This window comes from Meriones unguiculatus, chromosome 5 (genome assembly GCF_030254825.1).
Source record: "Meriones unguiculatus strain TT.TT164.6M chromosome 5, Bangor_MerUng_6.1, whole genome shotgun sequence".
In the NCBI taxonomy this organism is placed as follows: domain Eukaryota; kingdom Metazoa; phylum Chordata; class Mammalia; order Rodentia; family Muridae; genus Meriones; species Meriones unguiculatus.
The window spans coordinates 114,123,720-114,151,590 of record NC_083353.1 but is presented as its reverse complement, the minus strand read 5'-3'; the positions used below and the strand labels follow the sequence as shown (position 1 = coordinate 114,151,590).

Below are 27,871 nucleotides of genomic sequence, written 5' to 3'. Positions count from 1 at the left end.
GCACGAATGTTCCTACACTGAAAATGGCTGAGAAATCACACACATGGAGACCTAACCCAAGCACTCATTCTTCATACATTCCAGCTTAAGTCTTAATGCTATCCTAGACTACCTCCCCAATAGCCTTTCCCATGCTAGCTTACACCAGGAGCTCACTGCCTCTCATCCTTAAACATGAATTTATTTCTATACAATGTTCTAAAAACATCCCTCAATTTGTACATAGGATTTTTTTCATTTTTAAATTGCTTTATAACAACTGTATAATTCCTGATTATTTTAATTTTCTTTTCTCTGAAATCTGCCATGATTTAAAAAATTAAAAGGCAAAAGAAAATTAAAATGCCATGGCCAGAGGACAAGATGGAAAAAAAGACAAAAATAAAACATCAATATGAAAATTCTCAGAGATAATGCATTTATAAACACAGAAATGGTTACAACAAAGATGGCCGTGATGAGCAGGTATATATATATATATTTATATATATATATTTATATATAAATCCATGTCCGGCATCTGACCGTGGCACCTAGGAAGCTAAGTCCAGTCCTTGTGTGCGCCCTGAATTCTCCCTTCTCTGTAATACCCTGTCTGGGGTTCTGCAGAGAACACAGCTAACACAGCTCCCATAGCTCCTTGGACTGGGGTGGTAAGACTCAGAGTATAGGCCCTTGGTGGCAGAGAAGGAAGGAGGCTGCAAGGAAAACTCTTAACTCCTTCTTAGGCCGTTGGTCACCTGGGGAAATCTCTGGCACCTTGGCGACCTCGTGTCAGCGACTGCCCTCTTACAAATAAAAAGGTTAGGGTTACCACCCAGTATGAACAATGAGACCATGTAAGGGGAAGAGATGGCTCACAGGGGTCAGGCCACGTGCAAAACCTGTTCTTTTACAGGTAAGCATAGAACAGAAGGCTGGCTGCGTTTAGAGCTTTCTTCTCTGTTATCTGGGAGGGCCAGCCACTAGTCTTCTATCAGCCCCAACTTTGAAGAGGAGTAGAGAGATAGGTAAGCGCCCACACTGGACAAGATGTGAGGTCACAGCAGATCCTTCTCTCAAGCACCAAGCCCCAGTTATAAAGCTCTTCTTGGATGGGGGCTGTTGAATAACACTATCAGCTCAGGATTCCTTTGCCAATCAGGAGCAGCTGAGATTAAGGATGGTTATCTTTTGAAGGAAAGCCATGCCTGAGACCCAAGGAGCTGGAGACAGGACTTGTCAAGGAAGAAGAGAACTTTCCCACCATGAGGAGTTGACAAAGGAGGGACCAGAACTTCTCTCTCTTTCCAGTGGATGGCAGTACGGATCTCTAAGAGCTGGCCAGGTGCTCCACCTGGATGGTGCTGGTGGTGACAGTGAGGCAGATGTCTTTATGATGTTCTGCCGTCTTATAAGGGGTAAGGTCAAAGGAACACTGGGGTGGAGGGTTCGGGTTGCTGTCCCCACCACCCCCACCCTGGGGAGCTGCCCCAGGGGATTGGAAGTGTGGTGGTTGTGGTGGAGGCTGCTGCTGCTGCTGCTGTGATGCCTGGGAAGCCTGGGCTTGAGCTTGAGCCTGGGCCTGGGCCTGGGCCTGCGCTTGAGCTTGAGCCTGCGCTTGAGCTTGAGCTTGAGCCTGGGCCTGGGCCACTGCTGCCGCCGCCGCTGCCGCTTGCACTTGTTGTTGAAGATCAGGAGGGTTGTGTTTGCGCATATGTTTCATAAGGTATGTTTCCTGGAGGAAACGGTAAAAAGAAGTTAGGATGAAAGGAAGGGAAAAAGATGACCTGCAACTATCACCTTGGGTACTTACTCTCTAGTGTTTATTTAAAAGGGGATGTTCAGGAGTTGGGCAAAAAGGAACGGGACCTTTAGAAGTCACTGTGGACACTGAGCTGGCAGAGGGAAAGTTATTTTTCTCAAAGATCTCTGAGTGAAGCTAATTTATAATCTTGTTCTAGACTCTTATAAAAAATAACTGAAAATTTGTCCCTCACAAAAACTTGCCTTGTATGTCTAGAATAAAGAGACTGCTTAAGAATTACTATATCTCTGAATTCTCCTTAGTAAGAGTAGGGGACAGCACATGACAAACCATTCATTAAATCCCATCAAAAAGGGACACACAGGACTGCTGTTGTAGATAAGGGGGCAGAAATGGAAAATACCAAGTACTCACCGATGTATATGCCCGACTACAGATTGTGCAGGTATACACCTTGGCGTGTTTCACTGTGTGTGTAGATAAGTGAGCCTCTAGTGAGGCTGCGTCTGTATATGCTCGGTGACAGTTGTGGCACTTGAAAGGTTTATCTTTGTTGTGCTGCCGTCTGTGAGACTACAAACAAACAAAAACCCAAATGAGTTGTTGTTAAAAAAAGAAAATCCCAATCATTTGATTTTCCTAATAAAGACTCAGGAGCCACACACAGTGGTGAAAGCTGCTGGCTCACAGGCAGAGAAAGCACCCAGTTGACCTTTCTACTCAGCCAATATCCCAGAAGGAAAAACCCCCTTCCTCCTCCTCCAGGCTGTCTTAAATGCCATTCAACTCCTCCTCGCATCTATCCGTCCTACAGACTTCCTCTACATTTTTTTCCCCATGTTCACTTTGTGTCAAATGGTTGCTTGCTCCACCTCTTGAACTAGGGTTAACTTTATTTTACCCTGTTTACAAACTTTTGGTTTAAAGGTATTTGCTAGGGCTGAGCTATACCACAATAAGAAACGGGTGTTTCCAGTTCACAATGGGATCAACTATCCTACACCAATGAGTACTGTTTCTTCCTTGGCATTTGTGGAGAGACAGACCCAAGAGGAGTTTTCTACAAGAAGGCAGTGCAGACTGCTTTGAATGAAGCTTCAGAACTAGTGGCTAACTGAAGAAACGTATCTCACATGGCATAAAGCCAGGGTCCTGAAAGTTACAATGATCAGCTCCCTGGTCTCCCTCTTTCAATGATTCTTAAAGTGAGGTAGGGGGACTACCTGGCCCTTCCCAGGGCTCACAGAATCAAAACTCTCAAAACTCATGAGACAAGGGATGAGGAGAGTGCCTGCTGTTCAGACCCTCAGCATCCACAGAAGAGCCCACTGAGGTGGTGTGCTTGATCTCAGGGCTGGGCAGGCAGGGGTGGAAGCTGGAGGATCACTAAGGCTTACTGGTCTAGACAAAAATGGTGCGCTAAGAGATGCAGTAAAAAAAATAAAATAAAATAAAATAAAACAACTCAGAAATAAGGTGGAGAACTAAAGCAGCAGGCATCCAAGTGTGCCCACACTCATGAATCAACAGCCACTACACATCTACACACAAAAAATAAGCCAAGTGTTGGCCTCTGCATTCCTGCTCTCTCAGATTATAGACTGACTACAGCCCATGAGAGAATATGTTCACGTTCAGCAAAACCAGACTGAAAAATCTTGCAAAAATTCTGAGTGCAGCAGCACATGCCTCAATCCCAGCACTTAGAAGGCTAAGCAGTTAAGATGGAAGAATCAAGGCCAGCCTAAGTTACACAGCATACCATTTTAAGTAAAACAAAATCACAAGAGCTGCTTATGTAGCTCAATGGTAGAGTATTTGCCTAGAATAGGCTATGAAAAACAAAACAAAACCTTGCAAAATGTGAAGAAATATTCTCTCATTAAGTTCCTTTAGTGGGATATGGGAATATTTGTTCTATTAATGCTAACGGAATTGGCTTATATGATTACTTTTTTATTTTTTTGAGATCGTTTCATGTAGCTAGGCTATGACATATTTTATTTTTATGCACATATCTGTGCAAGTGCCTGTGGAGGCCAGAAGAGCATTGGATTCCCTGGAGTTGGAGTTATAGGCAGGTAATCGTAAGCTACCCGTGCACTGGAACACAAACCCAAGACTTCTGCAAAAACAGCAAAATGCTCTTAACTGCTGAGCCTTCTTTCTTTCTCTTTCTCTCTCTTTCTTTTCTTTCTTTTCCTGAGCCATCTTTCTAGATGCTAAGTTTTTGTTTAGAAAAATGTCTTACTATGAAGTCGACAGTAGGCTGGTTCCAGGCACATGCCACCATTTTTGTCTTTGGTTTATTCTATAATGTAGTATGTACCCGGAACTGAACCCAAGGCCTGACATGTGGTAGGCAAACACTATCAGCAGCTGTATCAGAACCAGCCTTTTCCCCTTTATTTTCATATTGTGTTGACTGTGTGTACATGTATGTGTGTCACATGGATAAAAGGTAATGGACAACTTTTAGAGTTAGTTCTCTCCTTCCAATGTTGGCTGTAGGGTCAAACTCAAGTACTCAGGCTTGTATGGCAAGTATATTTCACCACTGAGCCACCTTATCAGGCCCTAGTCCTTAAGGAAAAAAAAACTTATTTTTGGGTGTGTACATGCTCTCAGAGGCCAGCGACAACCTTGGTGTCATTCCTCAGGGGCCATCCACCTTGTTTTCTCATACATGGTCTCTCACTGGCCTGGGGCTAGCCAATTTGGTTAGTTAGGCTGGCTGGACAGTGAGCGCCTGGGGTCTGCCTGTGTCCACTTTTCCAGTGCTAGAATAACAAGCACATACCAATACTGCTAGGTTTTTGTTTTTTGTTTTTAAGTGGATTGTAAAGATTAATTTCAAGCATTTGTTTGTGGCAAGCACTTTACTGTCTAAGCTAACTCCTCAGCACTTGCTTATTTTTAAATTTTGAGACACTGTCATCATTAAGTCACCCAGACTGGCCCAAACTCATTTTGTAGCATAGGCAGGCCTTGAACTTTGGATCCTCTGCCTCAGTCTTCCAAACAACTGGGATTAAAGGCTAGCAGGCTTGCGTCACCTCAGTGAAGAGAATTTAGTTCTGAAAGCCTCTGATAATCACCAGTAATAGCTAAACGGCAGTTCAAGTCTCAGACTCAAGGTCCAGTGTGGAAACCACTTACCTGCAGGTTTGAGAGTTGTGTGAAGGCCTTCTCACAGCCCGGGTGTGCACATTTGTATGGCCTATCACCGGTGTGGATTCTGTAGAGAACGATAAGAGGAAGAGTATGGCCATTAGCCTGGTCATTTAGGGAAGGGCTCTGCACCAGATCTCAGGCTGCCTCCTGAAGAAGTTCCTCTCCTCCTGAGTAGGTGCACCTGCACAAGGCGCTAGCTTTAGCTCTTCTCTGACCTGGAATGGTTTGTAGTGCCTGATTTTTGGTCACTGCCTATAGCTCTCAGCCCAAGGAGACCCTCATTCTGCTGGGAGAAGAGGGACTGAAGGCTCAGCATCCAGGATACAGGCAGATCATGATTTGACAGATCAATTTGCTCCTATTACAACCATCCCGGTGAATGTTCAGAAACAAAAGTAAATACAATTATAACAAAAAAGAGAAATATATAACACTTCCTCCTTGGTTTCCACTCTACAAGCAGAAACCGTTCCCTCAACCTTGAGCATCATATCCAGAGATAGTTCTGTGATTAAAGAACAAGTTACAATGATTGTTGAAAGTAGCAGTGACTTTAGTGAAAACGCAGGAATTCCTAGGGATTTACCACCCCAGTCTAAGCCCTTAATGACAAGAAATCCTGAGGTTAGAACCAATTTATTAACCTCTTCCCCCAACACCATAGGGCCTTCTAGCTACAAAGATGAGCCGAAGATGTGAGGATGCACCAACAGCTGCTCCTTTTTAGGGACTTCAGAACCATCTGCGATCAAAACCTCAAATGCATGAAGACAGCACAGTCCTCAAGGCGGTGGCTCATCACTTTTCAGGTGAGAACATCACATCCACAAGAAGCAGGGTGAGAGAGCCGACTGCCAGGAGTCTGGACTCCCCTTCATCTGGAGACATCAGCAAAGGAAACCATCAGCTCTTCAAGCTATCAGACTCCCTCCTCCCTAATAATTCCACTTTGACAGATAGACGCCAGCTCATACTCATGTAGTAGTAGCTTGTTGGTTTGCTTCCGGTTCTTTGTGAATGTTTACTTCAATTCCCTTTGTGCTCTACTCTTGGCATCCCTTGGAATATTGCTTGTTCTTGGTGAGTGTATCCAGGCTGGTGCCAGCTTACATCTGATTGTATCTCCCATTTGTAACTGGTGCCCTGAGGACTACAAGCAGGTCTTCGAAAATCAATTGTCTGCTTTGGCACCAAAGAAATCTGTGTGCTTGGTATTTTCAGGGAGGAAAATGAAGGAAAGAGCTTTCTTTGTTCCGAGTCTGTCTCTTGTCTTTAATCAATCAGGCAATACCATATAATCACTGTGTCTTCAATAGTTTGTGCTCCAGAAAGATTCTCTTGGCATCCACTTCTTTTCTCTCTGTTGCCAGTCATACTCTCCTCCAGCCAGGTCTCACCTCCAGCCAGGTCTCACCTCCAGCCAGGTCTCTCCCCCGCCCCCCGCATGCGGGTGGTTGTGTGTGTCCGGGGCGGGGGGGTGGGGAGGGCATGCCAGCGGGGCGGGATCAGTAGCCCGCCCCTCTCCCTTACCGTGTGTGCTGCTGGAGGTGGGAGAGCTGGCGGAAGGCCTTCTGGCAGTAGGAACAGTTGTAGGGCTTGGCCCCCGAGTGGATACGGAGGTGCTGAGCCAGGTAGGAGGTGTTGGCGAAGGTCTTGGAGCAGTGCGGGCACTTGTGGGGCTTGATGGTCTCCGTGTGCATCTTGGAGTGGATCCTGCCGGAGAGGAGAGGAGGGAAGGGGGGGAGGAGGAAGCAGTTCGACACCAGGGGCTCAGCTCTCTGCTGGGTGAAATGACGTTGCTTGACGGATGAGAGCACCCCCTCCACCCTCCTCCCAATAAAGCTCCGGCTGGAGAGGCTAATGAAGAGGACAGCCATGTCTAGGTTGTTGCTGACTGCAAGTCGGCTAGAATGGCAGTGAGATGACGAAGAGCTGCAACCCATGGCTCTTGGTAACCTTACAGTATTCAGTCTTGTCAACCCTCGGCCTTTTCCTAAGGTTATACACTCACCACAGTTACCCTGTTTCCAAATAGCAATTTGAACTTAGGCCAATACCGCCTGTTCCCCATGGACCTGAAGTTGAATGCACACCATGGCTCTGAACTGAAGCATATAGTAAAAGCAGGGTCTGCTCTGTAGAAGATTTCCAAACAGACACAGAGAGAAACCACAAAAATTGTTCCAGAGTTGGGGATTGGAAATCACAATTTTCAAGGCCCCCCATTCTTCTAGGATACATAGTTTAATTTTCAGACAGTAACAGAGTAAGATTTCAAAAGGCAAAGGAGAGAACAGCTGGCACAGGCCACATGGCCTTGGGGGTTTTGTGGCTAGGTTAGGGGTAAGAGCAGCCTTACCGGGTGTGCTGCTGCAGATGGGAGAGCTGGCGGAAGGATTTCTCACAAAAGTTACAACTATAGGGCTTGGCCCCTGAGTGGATACGGATGTGCTGGGCCAGGTAGGAGCTGTTGGCGAAGGTCTTGGAGCAGTGCGGGCACTTGTGGGGCTTGGTCTCGGTGTGTGACTTGGAGTGGATCTGCATCTCCGACTTTGAGTAGAAGGTCAGCGAGCACATCCGGCACCTGCCCAAGCAAGGGCAACATTAGAGCCTTCCCATCAGGAGGTGCTGCTGAGCCTCGCAACCCTGACATGAGAAGCCCACCTAACTAACCCCATTTCCTGTTCCAACTACAGTGAAGTCTGTAGGAGCTTTTTCTTTTCTATTTAAAGAAAGGGTCTCATGTAGCTCAGGCTGGCCTTGAACTCATGATACGCTTCTTTCTTACCTCCCAAATGCTGGGATTATAGCTATGTACCACCAAGCCCAGCCTCTACTCCTAACCTAACACAGTGCCCTGTATTCAGAAGTACTCAATAAATGCTCGGTAAGTGACTAGATACTCTTAAGTGTACAGAATAAGCATTCAACTCTGGTAAGGCAGAAAGTGTTATGAGCCAGCGAACACAGATCAGTGGTTCTCAGCCATCCAGATGCTGCAGCCCTTTAACACAGTTCATGTTATGGTGACCCCCCAACCATAAAATTATTTTGCTGCTACTTCATAGCTTTAACTTTGCTACTGTTATGACTCATAATGTAAACATCTGTTGTTTTCCCATGGTCTTAGGTGACCCCTGTGAAAGGGTCATTTGAGCCCTATAGGCTGAGAACCACTGATAAAAAGATTTTATTGGGCCAGGTAAGCTTTCAAACTTGTCAAGTTAACGCCTGTTCCTAGCTTCCCTGTGTTATCTATTTGTCTCTTAGTAGTCTTCAAGTCTGCAGGCAATAATGAAGGAGAACTGACTAGATGAGAGCTTTCATCTCCAGATGAAATTTGGCCCCTAGTTTTTGTAGTGACTGCTAAAGAGGAGATGGAAAGTGCCAGAATTAACTGGAGGGGCTTTCCCAACTGATGTCTGGTCTCTACTCTGTAGCTGATGTTCCATTAATCACTTGCCCCTGCTCCCAGCCTCAAGTCAGTCAAATAAAAACGAATTTTGAAACAAGCCAAGGTAACTGTTAGAAGTGGATTATAATCCTTAAGTCTTAACGAGAAAAAAAATGACTGAAAAGCAATGATGCCACTATACTAAACCTTTTCTTTTTCTTAACACAATGAAGCCAGTGCTGGCACTCCAGGTGGCATCCACAGCACCTGAATACAATTGTACTGGTCACCTGGACCAATGGATCCTTCCTGCTCTAGCACTACCCAACAATATCAAAAAGGAGGTCTCCTGCAAATTAAGCCATAGCCTCTTTGACTTTATTGAGTAAAAGCTATTTACATGTGACAAGAACCAGCTTGCCAGGGCATACTACAGCAGAAAGGGCGGTGTTCTGGAAGCAAGGCCACTAGGGATGAGCTACTCTTCTTGCCACCTTATCTTTGAAAATTGGGTACCAAAGGGTACGGGATGATTCTTGTGTTCTTTTTTCATTTCAGAATTTGTTTTAATAGAAAGAACAAGTTCCTTCTGAGAAAATATTATCATTTGCTGTAGACTCTATATTAATGCTTTCACTAAACTCCTAGTAACTTGAAAACCAATTTTCACTTTCTACTCATTTTATAACTCTGAAGAAAACTTTGACTACACTGGCTATTGACTAAGACATCCAAACACTGCACAGGAGACAGGATGGACCAAAGTAAACAGTCAATGGGAGTCTAGGCACTTGGAGTCTAGTGCAACAGAGTTCAGTTATAGGTTTCCTGTTAACCTAAACCCAAATCTTCTGATCTTTAAAATGAAGACATTAATGTTTGCCTCTAGAATGGCCAACAAGCAGCCAGGACCATCAAAGGTAAGCTAAATGTTCTTTATTAATAATACATTATTGCTCACAGCTTTGAATATTGATGGGTGTGCCAATGATACAAATATTTTACAAAGACTTGAAGTTAGCAACTGGACATAATGCCACTTGTATGACACTGAACTAATGTAAAATAAGTTCCTTTGATAACTAGAGTTTCTCAGTCCAGGTAGACCATGTTCATTGTTCAAAAAGAAATGTTTTTACAGTGCTGGGGCTTGAACCTAAGCCCTGCCTCATACCAGGCAAGTGCTCTTATACGGAATTGTATCCTCAGCCTAGCATATATTTTAATTCAAATCCCATCACCCTCGAAAGTTAATTATAAAAAAGAACATAATTCTAGCACTCGGGAATCTGAAGCAGGCCTGCAATGGGCTTGTATTCCAGCTTGGGTTACAGTGAGAAATCCTGTGTTAAGAAATCAGAAAGAAAAAAAAATCTTCAACAAAGCTTTAATTAGAGAAGAATCTGAAAAACTTAACTGAAAATAGGCTGGCAAACCAGGCAGATTGACACAGGCCTGGAATCCTAGTACCCAAGAAGTGGGAGGCAAGACAACCAGGAGTTCAAGGCCAGCCTGGGCTGCATGAGACCCTGTCTCAAACAAAGGACTGGCAACAGAATAACCAGTCTCAAAAGATCCTAGGGTATAATGACAATAATGATGGTCAGATGGTCATCATGCCGACCATAGCTGCTGCTTGATATTGCCAGGGACTGACTGGGGCAGGTACTTCTAAGCGCCCTTGTTTCTACTCAAAATAACCTGGCAGGTGTTCTCCTAATTCTACAAAAAGGAAACCAAAAGTTCCAATGACGAGCGATCTGTCAAAAGCTATTCACCATGACGTGACAATGCTCACAGTATAGGTTTGGCACGAGAAGTATTCATACAGAGGGTGACTGTCGCTCTGCCAGATGAAGGCACTGACCTTTGGTGACAGAGTACAGGCTGTGCCTCCCTAATTCCAAAAGTCTAAGACCCAAAATGCTCCAACTTTCTAAGGACCAACATCACACCGTAAGTGAAAAATTCTACATATTACTTAACGGGACAGATGGAAGTCAAAACACAGGCTCACTAAAAATACCATGTAAAATTACCTTTAGGCTGGCTATATTTGAAACAAATGAATTCCTTTCTCACACTTAAAGCTTGAACACAAGTTTATTAAAGTGTAAAAGAAAAAGTGCAAGGAAGGCAAGTTGTAATCGTGGCAGATGCCTGAATAAGGGAGATGGAGAAAAAGAAAACCAGGGCCTTTTTAAGTTAGGCATGAAGTTTCAGCAAACAGGCAGCCCCAGGACAGCCTAGCAGTTACATGGGTTAAAGAAACTTCAGAGAAAAAGTTAAAAAGTCCAAAGTGTTAGGGAGAGCCCTTCTAGGCTGGAGCCACTACCCAGAGAGGGGAAGTGGAGGGAGCTATGCCTTTCTGAGCCCAACAGAGTCTCACAGCAGCTCCACAGCAACTCATTCTATTCTTATTCTTGAGAGGTTATGCAGACCAGGCTGGCACTGAACTCCAAATACTCCTGCCTCATCCCCTTGGGTACTGAGATTGCTGGTATGTGCCAGCCACCACATGCAGCTTAACATATAAATTTCATGTTCAGACTCAGGTCCCATACCCAAGATATCTCATTATATACATGCAATATTCCAAGATTTGAAAGAAGCCAAAGTCTCAACCACTTCTGGACAGGGAGTATTCAACCTGCATTTAAAAACTCTTGAAGCTTAGGAAGCCAAACAAGTCCTTTACTGTCAGGTTCTGGCTATTAGAAATCTGACTCAGGACAGCTGCGGCAGTGGGAGAGAAAGCTAGCACCACATCATTTACTCTATAACTTCAATGGACACTGTGTGTATCAGACCCATTAGGAATGGTATGCAGTGGCCTTGGATTCAAAGATCACTCTATATTACTACCCCAGCTTTTTCTAAGATGCTGAAAACATTTCCAATGTTCAGGTTTCCCCTCAAAACTACTTTTATACAGTAGATCAGTCTGAGTTTCCCACTGATCTCACAGATGGGAACAAAGACTTAGAGCTAGGTTGGCTTATCCACAGTAACAGCACCTAACGTACCCCGTCACGCTAACAACTGGGCTGCAAGTAGCTGACATACACATGCCCCAAAATCAGGGTTCTTCTTTTTTAGTCCAAATGCACAACAAAGAAGGTCAGGACTCTTTGTGACTTAGAAGATCCCTTTGGACTTTGTAATTTTAAGTTTATGAAGGAATTTTTTTCATCTATGATATAGTCACTGTTGAGTTTCAAGGTTCCCTTTAATCATCCAAGTGTGAGGGCTTTCAAGAATTCAAAAAACACTAAGGGCAAAAGGTCCTAAAAGGCATCTTCCAACTGTGTACTCACAATTCTTTGCATACATATCCATGTATATAGTCATACATAGCTGGGAAATCCAGAATAATTTTAGTATGGAGAAAAAAAAACAAAAAAACTAACTTGGCAGAACTGAGGATCCTGGTCGACCAGAAGGGCTGCCTCCGCTACTTGAACATGTTATAAAATGCATCTCACGTCACAACGGCCTCACTTTACACAAATACAGTAAAAAAAAAAAATCCAGGTATCTACACAATCAAGTTTAAAGGGATTTTCATTAACTGTTATAATAAAAGAATGCCTTTAAATGAATCAAACTTGTCAGGTACCTTTATAATATGGTATGATGTAAACATTTTCCAGGAACACTTATTGTATAAAGTGGGGTACACCTGTAATAATAAAGCTACAATGAACTTCTGCATTACAGCTGGAATTCTGCAGTGCTCAATATTCTGCATAGCAACACCGCCCTCTTTTTCATGTATAAAGAGGTATTTAAACAGTGTACTTGTGGATACTCTCTATAGAAGGACTAAACAGTTCAAGTAAATAATGCTAAAAAATGATTAGCTCTCATCTTTCTGAACTTCCCAACATTTTAAAGATTATCTATACTCCCAACAAATGGGAGGCATACAAAGAATTGGGGCTCCCCATTTTACAGATGAGGAAACTGAGGCGCAGAGAGGGGAAAAGGACTTGCCCAGGGTCACACAGCAAGTTCGTGGTGGAGCCGGGAACTGAATCCATGAGCCCAAGGCTCTGTCCATTTCCTGTGCCGCAGTTCCCTTCGCTCCTAAAATGGGAACAACATTGCCCATCTCGGTACACTAAGGACAGAACCAGTCTCCCAGCCATGCAAATCTTCCCCTGTCTATAGCAAAGCTGTGTTAACAGTTAACCCGATCTGCACATTGGGACCAAGTGCCCAGAACCCACTAGGGACCCTGACAGCTCTCAGGGAGATTAAAATTATGCAGCCTTCAAAGGGTAAGGAGTTTCTCCGTACACAGTGCACATGCAATTACGCATGTGCTTTTCGGAATGGACAACATAAGAGAAAGGAGGATCAAAATGACTTCCATGAATTAGAAAGTGAGCAAACAGTCATTTTATAGGTATACTATTCCTCCCATCCCAACCATGCAGGGGCTGATGGGAGCTTAGTGCTCAACGCCGCCCAAGAGCTGGTGGATGGCACGCAGGTTAGGTAAGGTGCTTACCAGAAAGATTTCTTAGAAAATAAGATACAGAAAGAAAAAAAAAGCTGCAGACACTGTCTGGAACCCAGTCTGAAGCCTTATTACAAGAGACAAATTCTCCTGTCATTCAAAAAAATCAGTCAAGGATTATGATAAAGCCTAGTTTTAACAGGGTCGAGTGGAAGAGGGGGCCTACATGATAACAAGTGCCAGTAGCTCCACCTTCCTATCACATACAGGACACCTGGACATGCAAATGGCTCTCAGGTGGACAGATGCTGAAAGCACAGAGCCTGACTTGGGGCAGGACCCAAAGAAGATAGGGGAGACTTCAGTGACCCTCAACCTGTCCTGCCCCTGGCTTTGATTCCTACCTGTAGGTCTTGCCATCTTTCTGATGGTCATCATCCTCAGGGGCAAGGACGTAAGGGTCATTCATTTCAGGAAGCCCTGATTCCAGCATCCGCTTCTTCTTGCGGCCCCGAGGAGGCTTAGGAGGAGCCACAGTGCCACCTCCACCACCACCTCCGCCTCCTTCCTCAGGTAGGGTTGATGCTACCTTCTTGGAGAGGTCAGGGACCACCTGTAGGGCTTGTGAGCCAGGGGGAAGAGCTGAGACAATCATGGGAGCCGAAATAGGGAAGGTCTGGGCTGACGAGGCTGTGGTCACGAGAGAGCCTGATGGGGATGTGATTACCAAACCAGGACCTGGGGTTGGGGAGAAAAAGGAGATGGGGTCATGCTGTTCATCTCTGACATTAATCTATTTCATCTCCCCCCACACAACTGTCAAATTAACCCCTCACCACCACCCTCCAGCCCATAGGATACAGGAAATCCCAAACCCTGTACAAAAAAATAATGGTTTCCTAACCCTTGTCCCCAGCCCCCCTGGTAACAGTGAGATTTACCCCTTGATTGACTCCCTTCTCTTCTCCACCTCTGAGAACAGGAGACTCCTTGATTCAGAGAAGGAAAGAATGTCACCTCCTCAAAGGCAGGGACCGCATCTTCTACTTCTTTGTATCCCCCACAATGCCTAGCACATTGCTAGGTACACAGTAGGCACTTAATAAAAATCTGATTGAGGAATTAAACATATACCCCACTCCCCATTTCTTCAGAGCCCTCCAGACTGGGGTACTGATCATGGGAGATCAACACCTCAGATTGGAGAGGAGCAGGGGTGCTTACCCGCAGTCATCAGTCCTGTAGATGGCACAGGGACCACTGTGATATTCTGAGTAACTGATGCCTGACTGTGTGGAGTCAGCTGTTCTGCCTTGGACTCTGTGTCCATGCTGATGCCAGAGGACAGGGACACTGAGGCAGGCACTGTCAGCAAAGTGGGATAGTGAGGTGGCGCCAGTCCACAGCCTTTCTCTGGCAACAGCTGATCCTTCATCTTGTTGATGAACATAGTGTTTTCAATCTAAAAGGAAGGTCAGAGGAGAGCCCTCTTCAGAAAGGGCCAGTCTGATTCTGTCTGCCCCTAAGGACTTCCCATCATCATCATCATCTCAGAGAGCAAGCAACAAGGAATTGATATCTTGTTTCTGGACAGGAGCCAGGCCCAAGCACTATGTTACTCTCAATAATAAAGGATCCAGTGAAATAACGTGTTTTACTTTGCTTCAGCCCCACACAGTAGAACCAATGATGAAGAACTTAGCACTCAGAGCTGAAATAAATGCTGGACAGAACAAAAGCAAACAGCACTTACCTGCCCTGAGACTGTTGGAATAGAAGGCCAGAAGTATGGGTTAGAATTGAAGTGAGACTCTTCCATTCTACCTGAAAAGAGAGAGACCACATATCACACCTAGGAATAACTGCTGAATGTAAGTAACAGAGCAGAGTAGTCTCTGTCTCTGGCACCTGACCACATACTTGGGAATTAACAGTCATGACCTCAATGTCTAGACCAGACAAAGTGGAACAGGGCTGTCATCTCAGCACTTGGGAAGCTGGAGTCTGAGGCCAGTATGAACTACTTACTGAAACATTCTCTAAAAATAAATAGAAACGACCACTGAGCAGTATTGGCCTGCCCCAAAACAATTTAAAATGTTTGCCAAGCTTCAAAACACCAGAATTGGTATTTTTCTTTAAAGAGAAACAAAATTACAGGAAAGAGACATGTCCAAGGCCACACACAGCAAATCATCCACAGGCTTAAAAACAGATATCTTTCATTGTTCCTTTTCCTTATTCCTTAAATCCGTTTTCCTTACAAAAAGTTTTCAGATTTCCAATCAACACATCTATGAAATTGCAATTCTACATAGCTTGAAAGGTTTTAAATTGGCGGAAACTTGAACAATCTGAAGAGCCCAAGCTGCCCTCAAACCGGTGCTGTGATCCTCCTACTTCAGCCTGAGGTCTGTTCAGAATGATAGGCATGCACTACCACACCTGGCCTATAACCAGTCTTTGAGTGTTAGGTGGAACCTGAAACAATGCTACACAAATATCACCAAGACTGAAGAAAATCCATGGTATCTCACTGGGTAATATGCATGATGGGCTGGGCAATGAGAAACAAGGGATTACCAGTCTAAAAAAAAATTGTAAAGGACTGTGTGTGTGTGTGTGTGTGTGTGTGTGTGTGCTCGCGGCACGCTCACTTGTCTGCAGGCGCCCTTAAAGGCCAGAAGAGGGGATTAGATCCCTTGGAGCTGGAGTTATTGGTGGTTGTGAGCCACTCTTTATGTACTGGGATCTGAGCTTGGAGCCTCTGGAAAAAAAGAAAGCACTATTCAAACACAGATTACCAGATCTTCCTTCTTTCTTTTCTTTCTTTCTTTTCTTTCTTTCTTTCTTTCTTTCTTTCTTTCTTTCTTTCTTCCTTCCTTCCTTTTTCTTTCGTTTTCTTTCTCTCTCTCCTTTCTTTAAGATTTATTCATTATATATATACAACGTAATACATGTCTACATGTACACCTGAATGCCAGAAGAGGGCACCAGATTTCATTATAGATGGTTATGAGCCACCATGTGGTTGCTGGGAATTGAACTTGTGACCTCTGGAAGAGCAAGCAGTGCTCTAGGCAGGTGCATCTTTCCAGCCTACCAGATTTTAAAACAAGTTCTAGCCAGGTGTGGTGGTGCATGCCTTCAATCCCAGCACTCAGGAGGGAAGATTTCTAGTAAGTTTTCAGGGTCTGAAGAGATGGCTCAGCAGTTAAGGGTTAAGTGCATTTGCTGCTCCAGCTATGAAAAATGCAAAACCCTCTTCTGGCCTCTACAACAGATCTGCATATAAATGTGTATACATGTATACAAATATATGCACACACATGTAAGAAGAATAAAATCCTAGCACTGAGGAGGCAGAGGCAGCCATATCTCCGAGTTCAAGGCCAGCCTGATTTACAGAGTAAGTTCCAGAAGATCCAGGACAACACAGAAACCCTGCCTCAAAAAATGAACAAAAATAAGAAAGAGAGAAAAAGAAGAAAGAAGAAATAGAAAAATGAAGAGGGTTGGGGAAACGGCTCAGCAAGCATAAGGAGCTGAGTCTGGATCTCCGGTGGAATCCTAGCCCTCATGAGCTGGAGTCAGGAATTGTCTGGGTAGCCAGACTATTAGAAGGAGTAAACTCTGGGTTTAGCGAGAGACCCCTGCCTCGTTTATATGGTAGAGTGATCAAGGAACACACCCCAACTCAACACCAGGCCTACCAGCACGCATTCAAGAACAGTAAAGGGCTAGAGCAATCGCTCAGTGCTCATGAGTGCTTCCTGCTCAATCATGAAGGCTGGAGTCTAGATCCTAGCACCCATGTAGGGAAGCTCACAAATGATTGTAACTCCAGCCCCAAGAGATCCAAGGCCGCCTTCTTGCCTTAGTGGACACTTGCACACACACAAACATGTTGGTTTTTTTTTTAAAGTAGAAATACATTAAAAGAAAACTTTAAAAAAATGTAAAAGTAATCATAAATCCGTTCAGAAAGTAGGTGCCCCATCACTGATTTTTATAACCTGATCACCTCTCTTGGAAAGGCTTCATTGGTAATATGCTGGTTAAGGGTAGCTACCCAAATCCTCGATCAGGAAAGAACCTCACACAAGGCAGGGGTGGCTCAGCACGCACCTGCCTGTGTCGGTCCTGGGTTTGACTCCCCTGTACAAAAGAGATAGGGACACAAAGAATGGTGGCAGGCCACTGCAATGGTTCTGCAGCTACAGAAACTTCTGCACACGTCTGGATTATACAATTATAAATTGCGCTGAGCAGTGGAGGTGCAGGTCTTTAAGGCCAGCACTCAGGAGGCAGAGGCAGGTGGATCTATTTGAGTTCGAGGCCAACCAGGTATACAGAGTACGCTCCAGGACAGCCAAAGCTACAGAAAAAAAAAAAAAAAAAAAAAAAAAAACAACCTGTCTTAAAAAACCAAATAGGGCTGGGTGTGGAAATATACACCTTTAACAATCCAAGCACTCCAGGTGGCAAAAGAAGGCAGACCTTTTTGAGTTCTAGGCCAGCCTGGCCTATGTAGAGTTGCAGGCAAGCTGGGGCTATACAGCAAAATCATGTGTAAAATTAATTACTTAAAAGAATGGTGGAACAGAAAAAAAGAACAGCAGGCATAAACATTATCAATGTTTATGTTTTAAAGAGAAGGAAATGTCAATTAATCTAATTTCATTGTTCGAATACATGAATCAAATTATCATGTTCCCCTTCATAAATTCGGCCAATTAGTAGGTGTCACTTAAAAAAAATTACCAATATGCTGAGCCAAGAACATCCAGCTTTCAGGAAAAGAAGGGCTGTGAGCAAATGCGAGACTGCTTCCAGTGCTGGGTTTGAAGCAGTGCGCCACCACTGCCTGGCTGCTTCCTTTATTCTTTAGGGAGAAAGCAGGAATTAGACCTCCCTTTTATTTGTTGTTTTTTGTTGTTGTTGTTTTGAGACAAAGTTTCTCTGCTTAGAGCCTTGACTGTCCTGGAACTCAGGATGTAGTTAGGCTGGCCCAGAACTCAGAGATCAGCCTGCCTCTGGGTGCTAGGATTAAAGGTGTAAGCCACCTCACCTCCCTTTTATTCTGCAGCCTAATTCTCCACTTCATTCCCTTTGTCCATAACCACTCCTGTCTTATTTTTTTATTTTATTTATTTATTTATTTATTGCTTTGGCTCTTCGAGGAGTTTCTCTGTGTAGCCCTGGCTATCTTAGAACTCTGCAGAACAGGCTGTCCTTGAATTCTGAGATCCCCTGCCTCTGCCTTCAGAGGCTGGGATTAAATGTATGTGCCACCATACCTGGGGACCTCTTCTATTTTATTTCTTTTCAATAGAAGAGGAAAAAGACAAAGGTTGGGGTTGACATTTGAGTTTCTAGCATGTTTTTCAAAATTTATGCATAAGAGCCCACTAGTATTCAAATCAGTAAGTACAAAATAACATTTGAGTAATGTCCAGGTCAGTGGGAAGACATCAGTCTCCCAGCTTGCTTGGAAAGTACCTTACCCAGCTGAGCCATCTCACCTTCCTCAAGAAAGTGACAGGACCTTACAATGTATACCATCTAAACCTGACAACTCTAAGAGCCGTGAATGTTACTTTGATTTTTCTTGTTGTTTTTTAACAAATATTTTTTTTCCTTGGCTGGGAATGGTGGCACATGCCTTTAATTCTAGCACTCATGAGGCAGAGGCAAGTAGATTTCTTTGAGTTCAAGGCCAGCCATGGAAGGCTATCCAGTGATACCCTGATTAATTTTTTTTTTTTTACATTTTATTTATATAGTGTGTGGGAAGGTATATACACACTACCATACATGTGAAAATCAGAGAACAACCTGCTTTTCTTTCACTGTATGGTTTCTGGGGACTGAACTACATTATCAGGTTTGGCAGGGCATGCCTTTACCCATGGAGCTAGCTGGATGGCCTCGTTTTAGTGTTTTTGAGACAAGGCTTCATATAGCGCAGACTGGCCTCTAACTCCCAAATGCTGCTGGGATTAAAGCCTAGTTTCTGCTTTCTCAAATAAGGAATTTGGAGGACAGGGAACTAAATCTAGGCAGCAAAAAACAGCTTTAGGGAAAGGGCTCTGCTAGATGGGGCAGAATAATCCTGTGAGAGCAGATGTGAGTGGAGAAGGGCTGGGGGAAGGACTGGACAGGGCCAAGAACACCAGGGCAAGAATTGCAGGTCATCTCCAAGTACAGCACATTTAAAGTCAAACTGAACCCAATCTCAAAAAAAAAAAAAAAAAAAAAGCAAAGGCAGCAGTTGAGTGTGGCTGGCTCGTACCTACAGTCCTCCAGAGGCTGGGGGGGTCAGGCTCCCATTCATCTGAGATCATGAGTCCCCCAGCTCCATCCTTGGCAGTGAGAGCTACTGAAGCATGGGGAGTCATCTTCGTAAGTAACTTCACACTCATGTTCATGCAAACAATCTTAAAACTGTGTGAACCATAATAAATAAAAATAAAAAAGCTATGAAGTAGGAAGGAGTCCAAAGGGAAGCAAATAAAAAAGGATAATGGAGATGTATATGAACAATATGCACTAATGTTTGAAGTTGTCAAAAAAACAAAACATGCACAGTAAGCTGAGAGCAGTGTGCCTTTAATCCCAGTGCTTGGGAGGCAGAGGCAGGTGGATCTCTAAACTCAAGGGCAGCCTGGGCTACAGAGACCCTGTCTCAAAGAAACAAGCCAACAAGGAACTAGAGAGATGGCTCAGCGATTAAGAGCACCTGTTGCTCTTGCAGAGCACTCAGATTCAGTTCTCAGCACCCACTGCTCACAACCTTCTTAGGTCCAGTTTCAGAGTTGTTTCCAATGCCCTGGCCTTTGAGGGCATTGCATGTTCACATACATCACACTCACACACATGTTAGCAAGTGTGCAAACCCAAGAAGGTGAACAGGTGGGATCCCTAGGGTTGACTGGCCAGCCAGCCTAGCCTAACCAGCGAGGAGAGATCAGTAAGAGACCATGTCTAAAATAACAAAATATACTGCTCCGGGGGAACAGAACCCGAAGTTGTCCTTTGATCTCCACTCGTACATATTTGCACAAACACCTACACCCTTCCTAAGAATGAACTACTTTTAGGTAGTTCTCAATCATACTTGCAAATTTTTTATTTGATTAACACTGGGGATTAAATACAGAGCCTCCCCAATGTTAGCCAAATGTGCTCTCCCATCAAGCTACGCTCCAACTCCCAAATTGAAATTTGGGGTTTTCATATTTTTTATTTTATGTGTATGAGTGTTTGTTTACCTATATGGATATGTACACATTTTGTATCCACACTGAAGACCCTAGGACTGGAGGCACAGACAGTTGTGAACTGCCATGAGGATCCTGGGAATTTAACCCTGCGTCCTCTGCTAGAGCAGCCAATGCTCTTACCTGCTGCGCCATCTTGCCAGTTCTCCTCCCCAAATTGAAGGTTGCTTTATATTTTTGACAACAGGGTCTTTCTATGCAGCCCTGGCTGGCCTTGAATTCACTTTGTAGACCAGAGTGGCCTTGAGCTCAGAGATCCACCTGCCTCTGCCTCCTGAGTGCTGGTATTGAAGGTGAGCAACCACACTAGATGAAGTTTTTGATAACAGCAAAATGACATGCGGTTCAAGATCACAGTCATGAAACCTCACTTAGGTACCAATATAATTTATTTTGGAAAGGATAATTTAAAAAACCCACCAGTCATAAACAAGTGTGATAGCACAGCTCTTGTATGAGGCAGAAAGAGGAGAATCCGAGTTCAAGGCCATCTTTCTCCTTTGCTACACTGAATGTTCGTAGCCAGTCTGAGACACACGAGACCCCGTCTCAAAAAAAACCAAACAGCCAAGGGCTAGCGAGATAGCGCAGTAGCTAAGGGCACTTGTGGCCAAGCCTGACAACCTGAGTTTAATCTCTGGATCCTACATGGAAAACAGGAGACGACTGACAACTACACGTTGCACATGCACAGTGACACACAAGCATACACACAATTGCTGTGTTTTAAACAAACAAACCTACAACAGCCTGTAATCCCAGCATAGATGGCACAAGCAAGTTACGGGATGAAAAAGTTACCTAAATACCTATGATTTCTACTCCTATTATAATACCAATGACTTCTCTTCCAAGCATGTACTTATACCCTCATGGGGTATACACTGTGATCAGTTGACTGAGGTAGAAAACTTGGGCCTGGTTTACAGATAGGTCTGTATTTTATGCAGGGACCACCAAAAAGTAGAAAACTGTATCATTATAATCCCTTTCTGGGACAACCCTGAAAGACATGGGTAAAGGGAAATCTTCACTGTGGGTAGAACACATGACCATATATTTTACTTTAAGAGACATGGCCAGATGTACAATTATTTACTGATTAATGGGCTGTAGTCAACAGACTGGATGGATGGCCAGGGACTTGGAAAAAGCATGATTAGATGTGAGAAAGACATCTTCGGAAGGAATATATGGGCAGATCTCTCCAAATAAGCAAAGGATGTGAAAATTCTTATGTCCTATGTAAATGCTCATCAAAAGGTGACTTCATACAAAGTAAATAAACCGTAATTAATAAAAATTAAAAAATGTATTAAAAAAGAAAAAAAGGTGACTTCAGCTGAGGAGTTCAATAATCAAGTAGATAAGATGACCCATTCTGTGAACAGTGAGCCTTCACCCAGCAATGCCCAACTCCTAGCCTTGTCGTTGCCCAATGGGCCCAGGAACAAAGTAGCCAAGGTGGCAGAGAGGGAAGTTATTCATGGGCTTGACAACATGGACTTCCACTCACTGCTGACCTGGCTACAGCTGCTGCTCACCCATAAGGCACCATTTCTGGTACCAGCCAGCAATCTGGTGGCAAGCTGGCTCCATCAGACCATTTTATGAAAAGGCAAACACTTGTCCTTACTGGAGTGGCCACTTAGTCGCTTCTAACAAAAGGACCACCAGTGGACTTTCGGAACACTTTACCTGTAAAGTTTTAAACCTGGGATAAGCAGCTGAGGTGCCTATTTAACCAAGTCTCCAGCGCCTCTCAGTCCCTGCCTATTACAGGGATGGCCGAGAAGGCCTTCCCCCAGAGGCTCTTCCCAAAATCCAGACATTCTGGTTACCTGTCCCCTTTCATATACATTAAAATAAATATTAAAGTAACAGAGGGCCAGAAGGTAATGACCCCTGCTGCCAAGCCTAATAACCTGAGATTAATCCTTAGGACTTAGACAGTAGAAAGAGTAGATTATGGTAGAATACACTCTGAATTCCAAATGTGATCTATGGTGCGTGCATCCCACATGAAAAAAAAATATAATATATATATATTATTTTTTTAAGATAAGGTTTTTCTGTATAACCAGCCTAGCTGTCCTGGAACTCACTTTGTAGACCAGGCTGGCCAGCCTCAAACTCACAAGAGATCTTCCTGTCTCTGCCTCTTGAGTGATGGGATTAAAGGTTAGTACTAACATACCCAGCTTGAAAAATGTAATACATTTAAAAAAATAAAACCACAACCTGCCAGCCATTATGGTACATGCTTTTAATCTCATCTTTGGGGAGAGGCAAGAGGGACTTGGTGAATTCCAAGCATAATAAGACTGTATGAAAATAAGACAAAATAAAATAAAGAGCCATTTTTAGTAAGTCAGCTCAAAACCAGGCACATAAAAATTACTATTCACAAAGCATAAATATTTAGATGTAAAGTGACACATGAAAAAAATAATGCTGTAATTTATAGGACATAGTAGTTCTTGCCTATGCCCTAAGTCCTTGAGAAGCTGAGAGAGAGCTTTGAGTTAGAGGCTGGCATATGCCCTACATAGTTGCAGGCCAATCTGGGTACCAAGTGTGACCCTATTTCAAAAACTACAAACAGGGTGACATGTCTTAGCAGGTGAACGTGCTTGCCACCAAGTTTGCCAACTTGAGTTCCATCCCCAGAATGTACATGGTGGAAGGAAAAAGCAACTCCTCCAACTTGTCCTCTGACCTCCACATGTGTGCTAGGTCTCACATTTGTGCACACACACACAAAAGCAAAAAACAACAAAAAGCTGTACTATCCTACTGATCAGTTATCCTAAATCTATACATTCCTTGATCTGAGATTAGCTGGGAAGCCAAGAATGAAGGTCATGGCTAAAATATAATGCAAACAGCGCCCTTGTGCAGACTACTCAAATTTCCATTTACATGCCCACTTACTTCCTCCCAACATTCTTACAACCTAAAGAAATCCACTGATATAGGGGAAACCATCACTATACAGAACATCTTTACCAGTTTTAATTTTTACAGATATATTTAAAAAGCCGGAAGTGTGGTGGCTGGTGCAGCCTTTAATCCCAGCATTCAGGAGACAGAAGCAGGAGGCTCTTGGTGAGTTAGGGACGAGCCTGGTCAATGTCGTGAGACCTCATCTCAAAAGTAAGTAAATAAGGAGCAGGAGAGATAGTCAAAAGCTCAATAGGGAAAAGCTCTCGCTGCTCTCTCCTGGGTTCAATTCCCAGCATCCACATGGCAGCTCACAATCATGTGACCTCTGTAACTCCAGTTTCAGGAGATTCAATGCCCTCTACTGGCCTCCACAGCCACTAGGCTTGCAAGTGGTACACAGACATAGTCGCTAGCAAAGATACATATTAAAAAATAAAGGGCCAGGTGCGGTAGCCCATGCTTGCAATCCCAGCACTCAGGAAGCTGGGGCAGGAAGACCAATCTGAAGCTCTCAGTATGGCTCAGTGGACAAAGGTGATTGTCACCAAGCATGACCTAACTCTGAAATCAGAACCCACAGAATAGAACTGACTTCCACAAGTTGTCTGACCACTGTACTTGCACCAAGGCACTTAGGCACATACACCCACATACATATTCTTTCATTCCCCTGCCGTGCCTCCCACATGCAAAAAGACCAGTTTGGGCTATAATGAGACCATGTCTCAAAACCAAAACAAAAAAAAATAACAAACAAAAATCAAGAAAGAAAGGAAAAGAACTGGTGAACTGGCTTTACTCTAGGATTTAGGAGAAAAAAAAAAGTAAAGTTTTCAGATTAAAAGTGAGCTTCAATTTTGCTACTCCATCAAGCCTCACCTGTTAGTAAGAGAGAAGTCCAGGTCCACAGAAAGGAGAAAAGAAAATCCAAATGATCATAATTAAATTAGCACTTCTCTTTTCCGTCTCCGTGACGTGGCTCAGAAGGTAAAGTACTTGCTCAGCATGCACAAAGCTCTAGGCTTGATCTCCAGCACTACATAAATCTGGGTGAGGTAAAATTGCTAACCCCAGCATTTAAGTGGAGGCAGGAGGATCACAAGTTCACAAGGATCACATGATCACAAGGTCATGCCCAGCTACCAAGTGAGTTTAAGATTATCCTGGGCAACATGAGACCCTATCTTAAAAAGTAAAGAGCTGGGTGGTGGTGGCACATGCCTTTGATCCCAGAACTTGGGAGGCTGAGGCAGGGGGATCTCTGTGAGCTAGAGGCCAACCTGGTCTACAGAGAGTTTTCTAGGACAGCCAGGGCTACATGAAGAAACTCTCAAAAAAACAAAGATAGATAGATAGATAGGGTAAGATAGGATAAGATAGGATAAGATAAGATAAGATAAAAGATAAGATGAAATAAAAAAGAATTATCAAGAGGGCCCAACAGAAAAGGTTGCTTGCCACCACGTCTGCTGACTTGAGTTTGAGCCCCAGAATCTACATAATGGAGATCTAACTCCCTCAAGTTGTCCTCTGACTTCCATGAGTACAAATATACACAAAGTAAGTAAAATACAAATGATTTCTGGTTTGAAAAGGAACCACTGGAAGTAAAGGAGATGTTCATAGTAAGGTGAGCACTGCTGCACAATTTTGCCCTTCGACCCAGCAGCCATTCACAGTGTTTCGAACCATCCAAAGGTGAAAGTGTCATGGCCTTGAGAATATGGTTTTGGCTAATATGGGGAGGACCACCACTTTACAGAACTTGCCATTTTGTCTTTTGAGTGTGTGTGTTTTAGGACGTGAACACAGAAGCTGGAGGACAACCCCAGGTGTCATTGCTCAGGTGCCATCACTTTACTTCTCTCTATACTGGGCCTCTCACCAACCTAGGCCTCACCAATTCTGCAGAGCTGGCTAGCCAGTAAGCCTCCACGGATCCAGCTGTCTCTGCCTCCCTAGTGCTGGATCTACCATGCCCAGCTTTCTTACATAAATCCTGGGGACCAAACCTAGGCCCTCATGCTTACATGACAAGCACTTTACCAACTGAATTATCTCTCCAGCCCTCTACTGTTGTTTTTAAGTATTTTAAGTACATGGGTGTTTCATCTGCATAACAGAAGAGGGCATCAGATCTCATGGGACTACAGCTAATGACAGTTGTGAGCTACCACGTAGGTGCTGGGAATTGAACTCAGGACCTCTGAAAGCGCCACCAGTGTTCTTAACTGCTGAGCCATCTCTCAGCCTTTACTGTGAATTTTAACTGCTATTTTTCAACTAAAGAATCTTACTTATTGCCATGCATAGTGGCATATGCCTGCAATCCTTGCACTTAGGTGGCAGAGGTAGAAGGATCAACTCAAGTTTGAGGCCAATCAGGTTTACTTAGTGAGTTCTAGGTTGGCCAGGGCCACATAACAAAATCCTGTCTCCAAGAAATGCAAGACAAAGGTTTCACTATTACCATCAGGTCTCAATAGTTTGGATTTCTTCCAGATTTACTAGAGCAGATGGCATATAATTTAACCCCTTTTATTTCAAACTATCCAAGAAGCAGTGTTCCCCCTGAAAACATTACCTGAACACTAAATTCAAATACTCCCACACTAGAGTCTCATCACTCAAACACTCCACTGGACACTAAGAATGGGAAACTTCCTGATCTTGGCTTTGCTTGTTTCTGTAAGCTACACCATAAAGACTACATTAGTAATCAGGGTCCTTGGGTTTCCACAGCAGAATAAACTTCTCTGACAAAATGCATCCCCATTCAGTGGTTCCACCTGAGCATTTTGCATTTTCTTCCTGTTGAGTCCCAGTGGCAATGAAAAAGGTCCAGTGCCAACTTTTTACACATACACAAAATCTTCCTGGGTACCATAGGAAACAGTAAGAAAAGGCCTCCCCACCCCACCACACACAAAGCAAACACCAGTACCACTAGTATTGATTACTTAAATAATTCTGTCGTACTGTTAAGGAAAAAAAAGGAAGGAAGAAAGAAAAACCATTTGACTATGATCCCATCTCCTCCCAAATCATTAAACCAAGATTGTCTTACCCTCTCTCTCTCTTCCTCCTGTCGTCTTATTCCTTCTCCTTTCCAGGGCTCCTGAACTTTCTGGAAACAAATTGTCTAGGTTACAAAGGCCAGTAAGGAGAGACCACCAGAGAACTGTGGAGAACCTCAGAAGTTCTTTGACTGTCAGCAATATGGAAAGCAGGCAGCTTCCCCAACCAACAATCCAAGGATGAGAGGACAGAGTCACACAGGCGGTCAGCGCCACCCACTATGAATATATAAGGGAAATAAAGGCAGTTCCCCAAAACTAAGATGAATTCTATCACCAGCATTTGAGTTCCACTCTTAGGCCCAGACACTAATTCTTCATTCCCCAGGGCTACAAGTAACCAGGAGTCAAGAGAATGGAAGCGATGAAGGAGGGTTCCTCCTCCTGAGAAGTGGCTTTAGAAAGCAAGGCTGGGGATTGGGGGTGGGGGGGGGTAGATACCCAAGCCCTTGTGTCAGGCACAGTGCCAAGTTCAGGCCCAGCCACTTCCTCTAGCCTCTCCCCCCCTCTCCCCACTTAAGCTAGGACTTCGCCCCCTGCCTACCAAAGGCCTTGTGCCAAGAAGTATCTCCTTCAACCTTCAGTGGGCTATATATTGGAGACTCCCAGCTGTCCCCCTAAGACCTTCACTCCCCTGAAACACCCAACCGGGTCCTTCCTCCCGGTGTCAACTCCCACTCCTTCCTCAAAGACCGGTCTTTGGGACGCCCCTCCTTCACCCCTCCAGGGAGCTGAACTCTGCCACCCACCAGACAGGCACCCGCCCCCTAAACCCCCCCATTCCTCCTCAGCGCCCGCTCCTCCACAACCACTTCCGGTTCCGGGACAGACACACTTACAGTCCCATCGTGGACCCCCCCCCTCCCCGCTCGCCCAAGGAAAAGGGGAGGGGGGAGGAGCAAGAAGCTTGGCGCGCACCGACCGCAGCGGCGCGAGACTCACCAGGCGGCGGCGGCGCCAGAGCCAGCGCACGGGAGGGGCGGCGTTTGCAGGGAAAGGAGGGAGCCGAGGGAGGGGGAGGACCCGCAGGGCGCGGGATGGGGGACGCAAGGCGGGGCGCGCGGGCATGCACCGCAAGCGCGAGACGGACCCCCACACTCGCACGGGCTGCGCGCGAGACACCAGCAGGGCGGGGGCGCGTGGCAGCGTGTGGCCCCCCGCCCTCCCTCCCTAAACACTCACCCGGAAGTGGTGCTGCGGCTCGTGCTCCCGGGAACCCCAATTCCTCCACGCCCACTTTTCTCTCCCCCACCCCCTCCCCAACAGTCTCAGTGAGAAGTCGTTCCGCGGAGAAGGCGGGAGAACCGGAAACGAAAAGGGGGGGGGAATAGCGATGGGAGGGCGGCAGCAGGAAAGGGGGGGAGAGAAGAGTTCAGAGTCCGAGTCACTTCCGGGAGTGGCTAGAACACATCCGGCGCCGTGAGGGCTCGGGTATAGTCCGTGCTGAAGTTACGACAAGTAAGGGCGGAAGTGGCTCCTACCCAGGGCCCTGTAGGGCGATTGGTGGATGTGTCGCCCTAACGGAAACGAGGGCAGGTTCTTTTCGGGGCTGAAGCTGATCGTTCGAAGAGTGCTTCCGGGCTTCCGGAAGAGACTTCTGGGGAAGTGGGAGGATGGACGCTGGAGAGGTTCATGAATTATGCATCAAGACACTGAAGACAGTTTAGATTTCCCCCCTTCTTCTAGATTTATTTTACTTTCATATGTATCTATTTCTGTAAATGCTTGCCATGTGTGTGCAGTTGCCCTCAGAAGCCCACAGGCGTTACAGACAGCGTGGAGCTT

At 44.8% G+C, this 27,871-nt stretch overlaps 1 protein-coding gene and 1 long non-coding RNA gene across 15 annotated transcripts; one reads left to right on the top strand and one right to left on the bottom strand.

Moving 5' to 3' along the window:
• Window positions 1-162: 162 nt before the first annotated feature.
• On the bottom strand, window positions 163-27,425 carry Znf384 (zinc finger protein 384). Of its 14 annotated transcripts, none has more exons than XM_021636982.2 (12): window positions 27,269-27,425; window positions 26,077-26,136; window positions 14,534-14,604; window positions 14,005-14,242; window positions 13,722-13,769; window positions 13,185-13,518; window positions 12,312-12,404; window positions 7,281-7,505; window positions 6,452-6,634; window positions 4,907-4,985; window positions 2,162-2,320; window positions 163-1,717 (listed from the first exon to the last, which is right to left on the bottom strand). In XM_021636982.2, the coding sequence occupies exons 3-12, from the start codon at window positions 14,597-14,599 to the stop codon at window positions 1,313-1,315; spliced, it is 1,830 nt and encodes a 609-aa protein (XP_021492657.1). In that variant the 5' UTR covers window positions 14,600-14,604; window positions 26,077-26,136; window positions 27,269-27,425; the 3' UTR covers window positions 163-1,312. The 14 variants fall into 14 exon arrangements, with proteins under 14 accessions (XP_021492657.1, XP_021492656.1, XP_060240197.1 ...); XM_021636981.2 differs by having other exon boundaries at window positions 27,029-27,406; XM_060384214.1 differs by lacking the exon at window positions 27,269-27,425 and adding an exon at window positions 26,926-26,949.
• Window positions 1,263-6,178, top strand: LOC132654294 (uncharacterized). The gene is made up of 2 exons (XR_009591959.1): window positions 1,263-1,400; window positions 5,586-6,178. It is a non-coding gene; the product is annotated as an uncharacterized LOC132654294 (long non-coding RNA).
• Window positions 27,426-27,871: the final 446 nt, after the last annotated feature.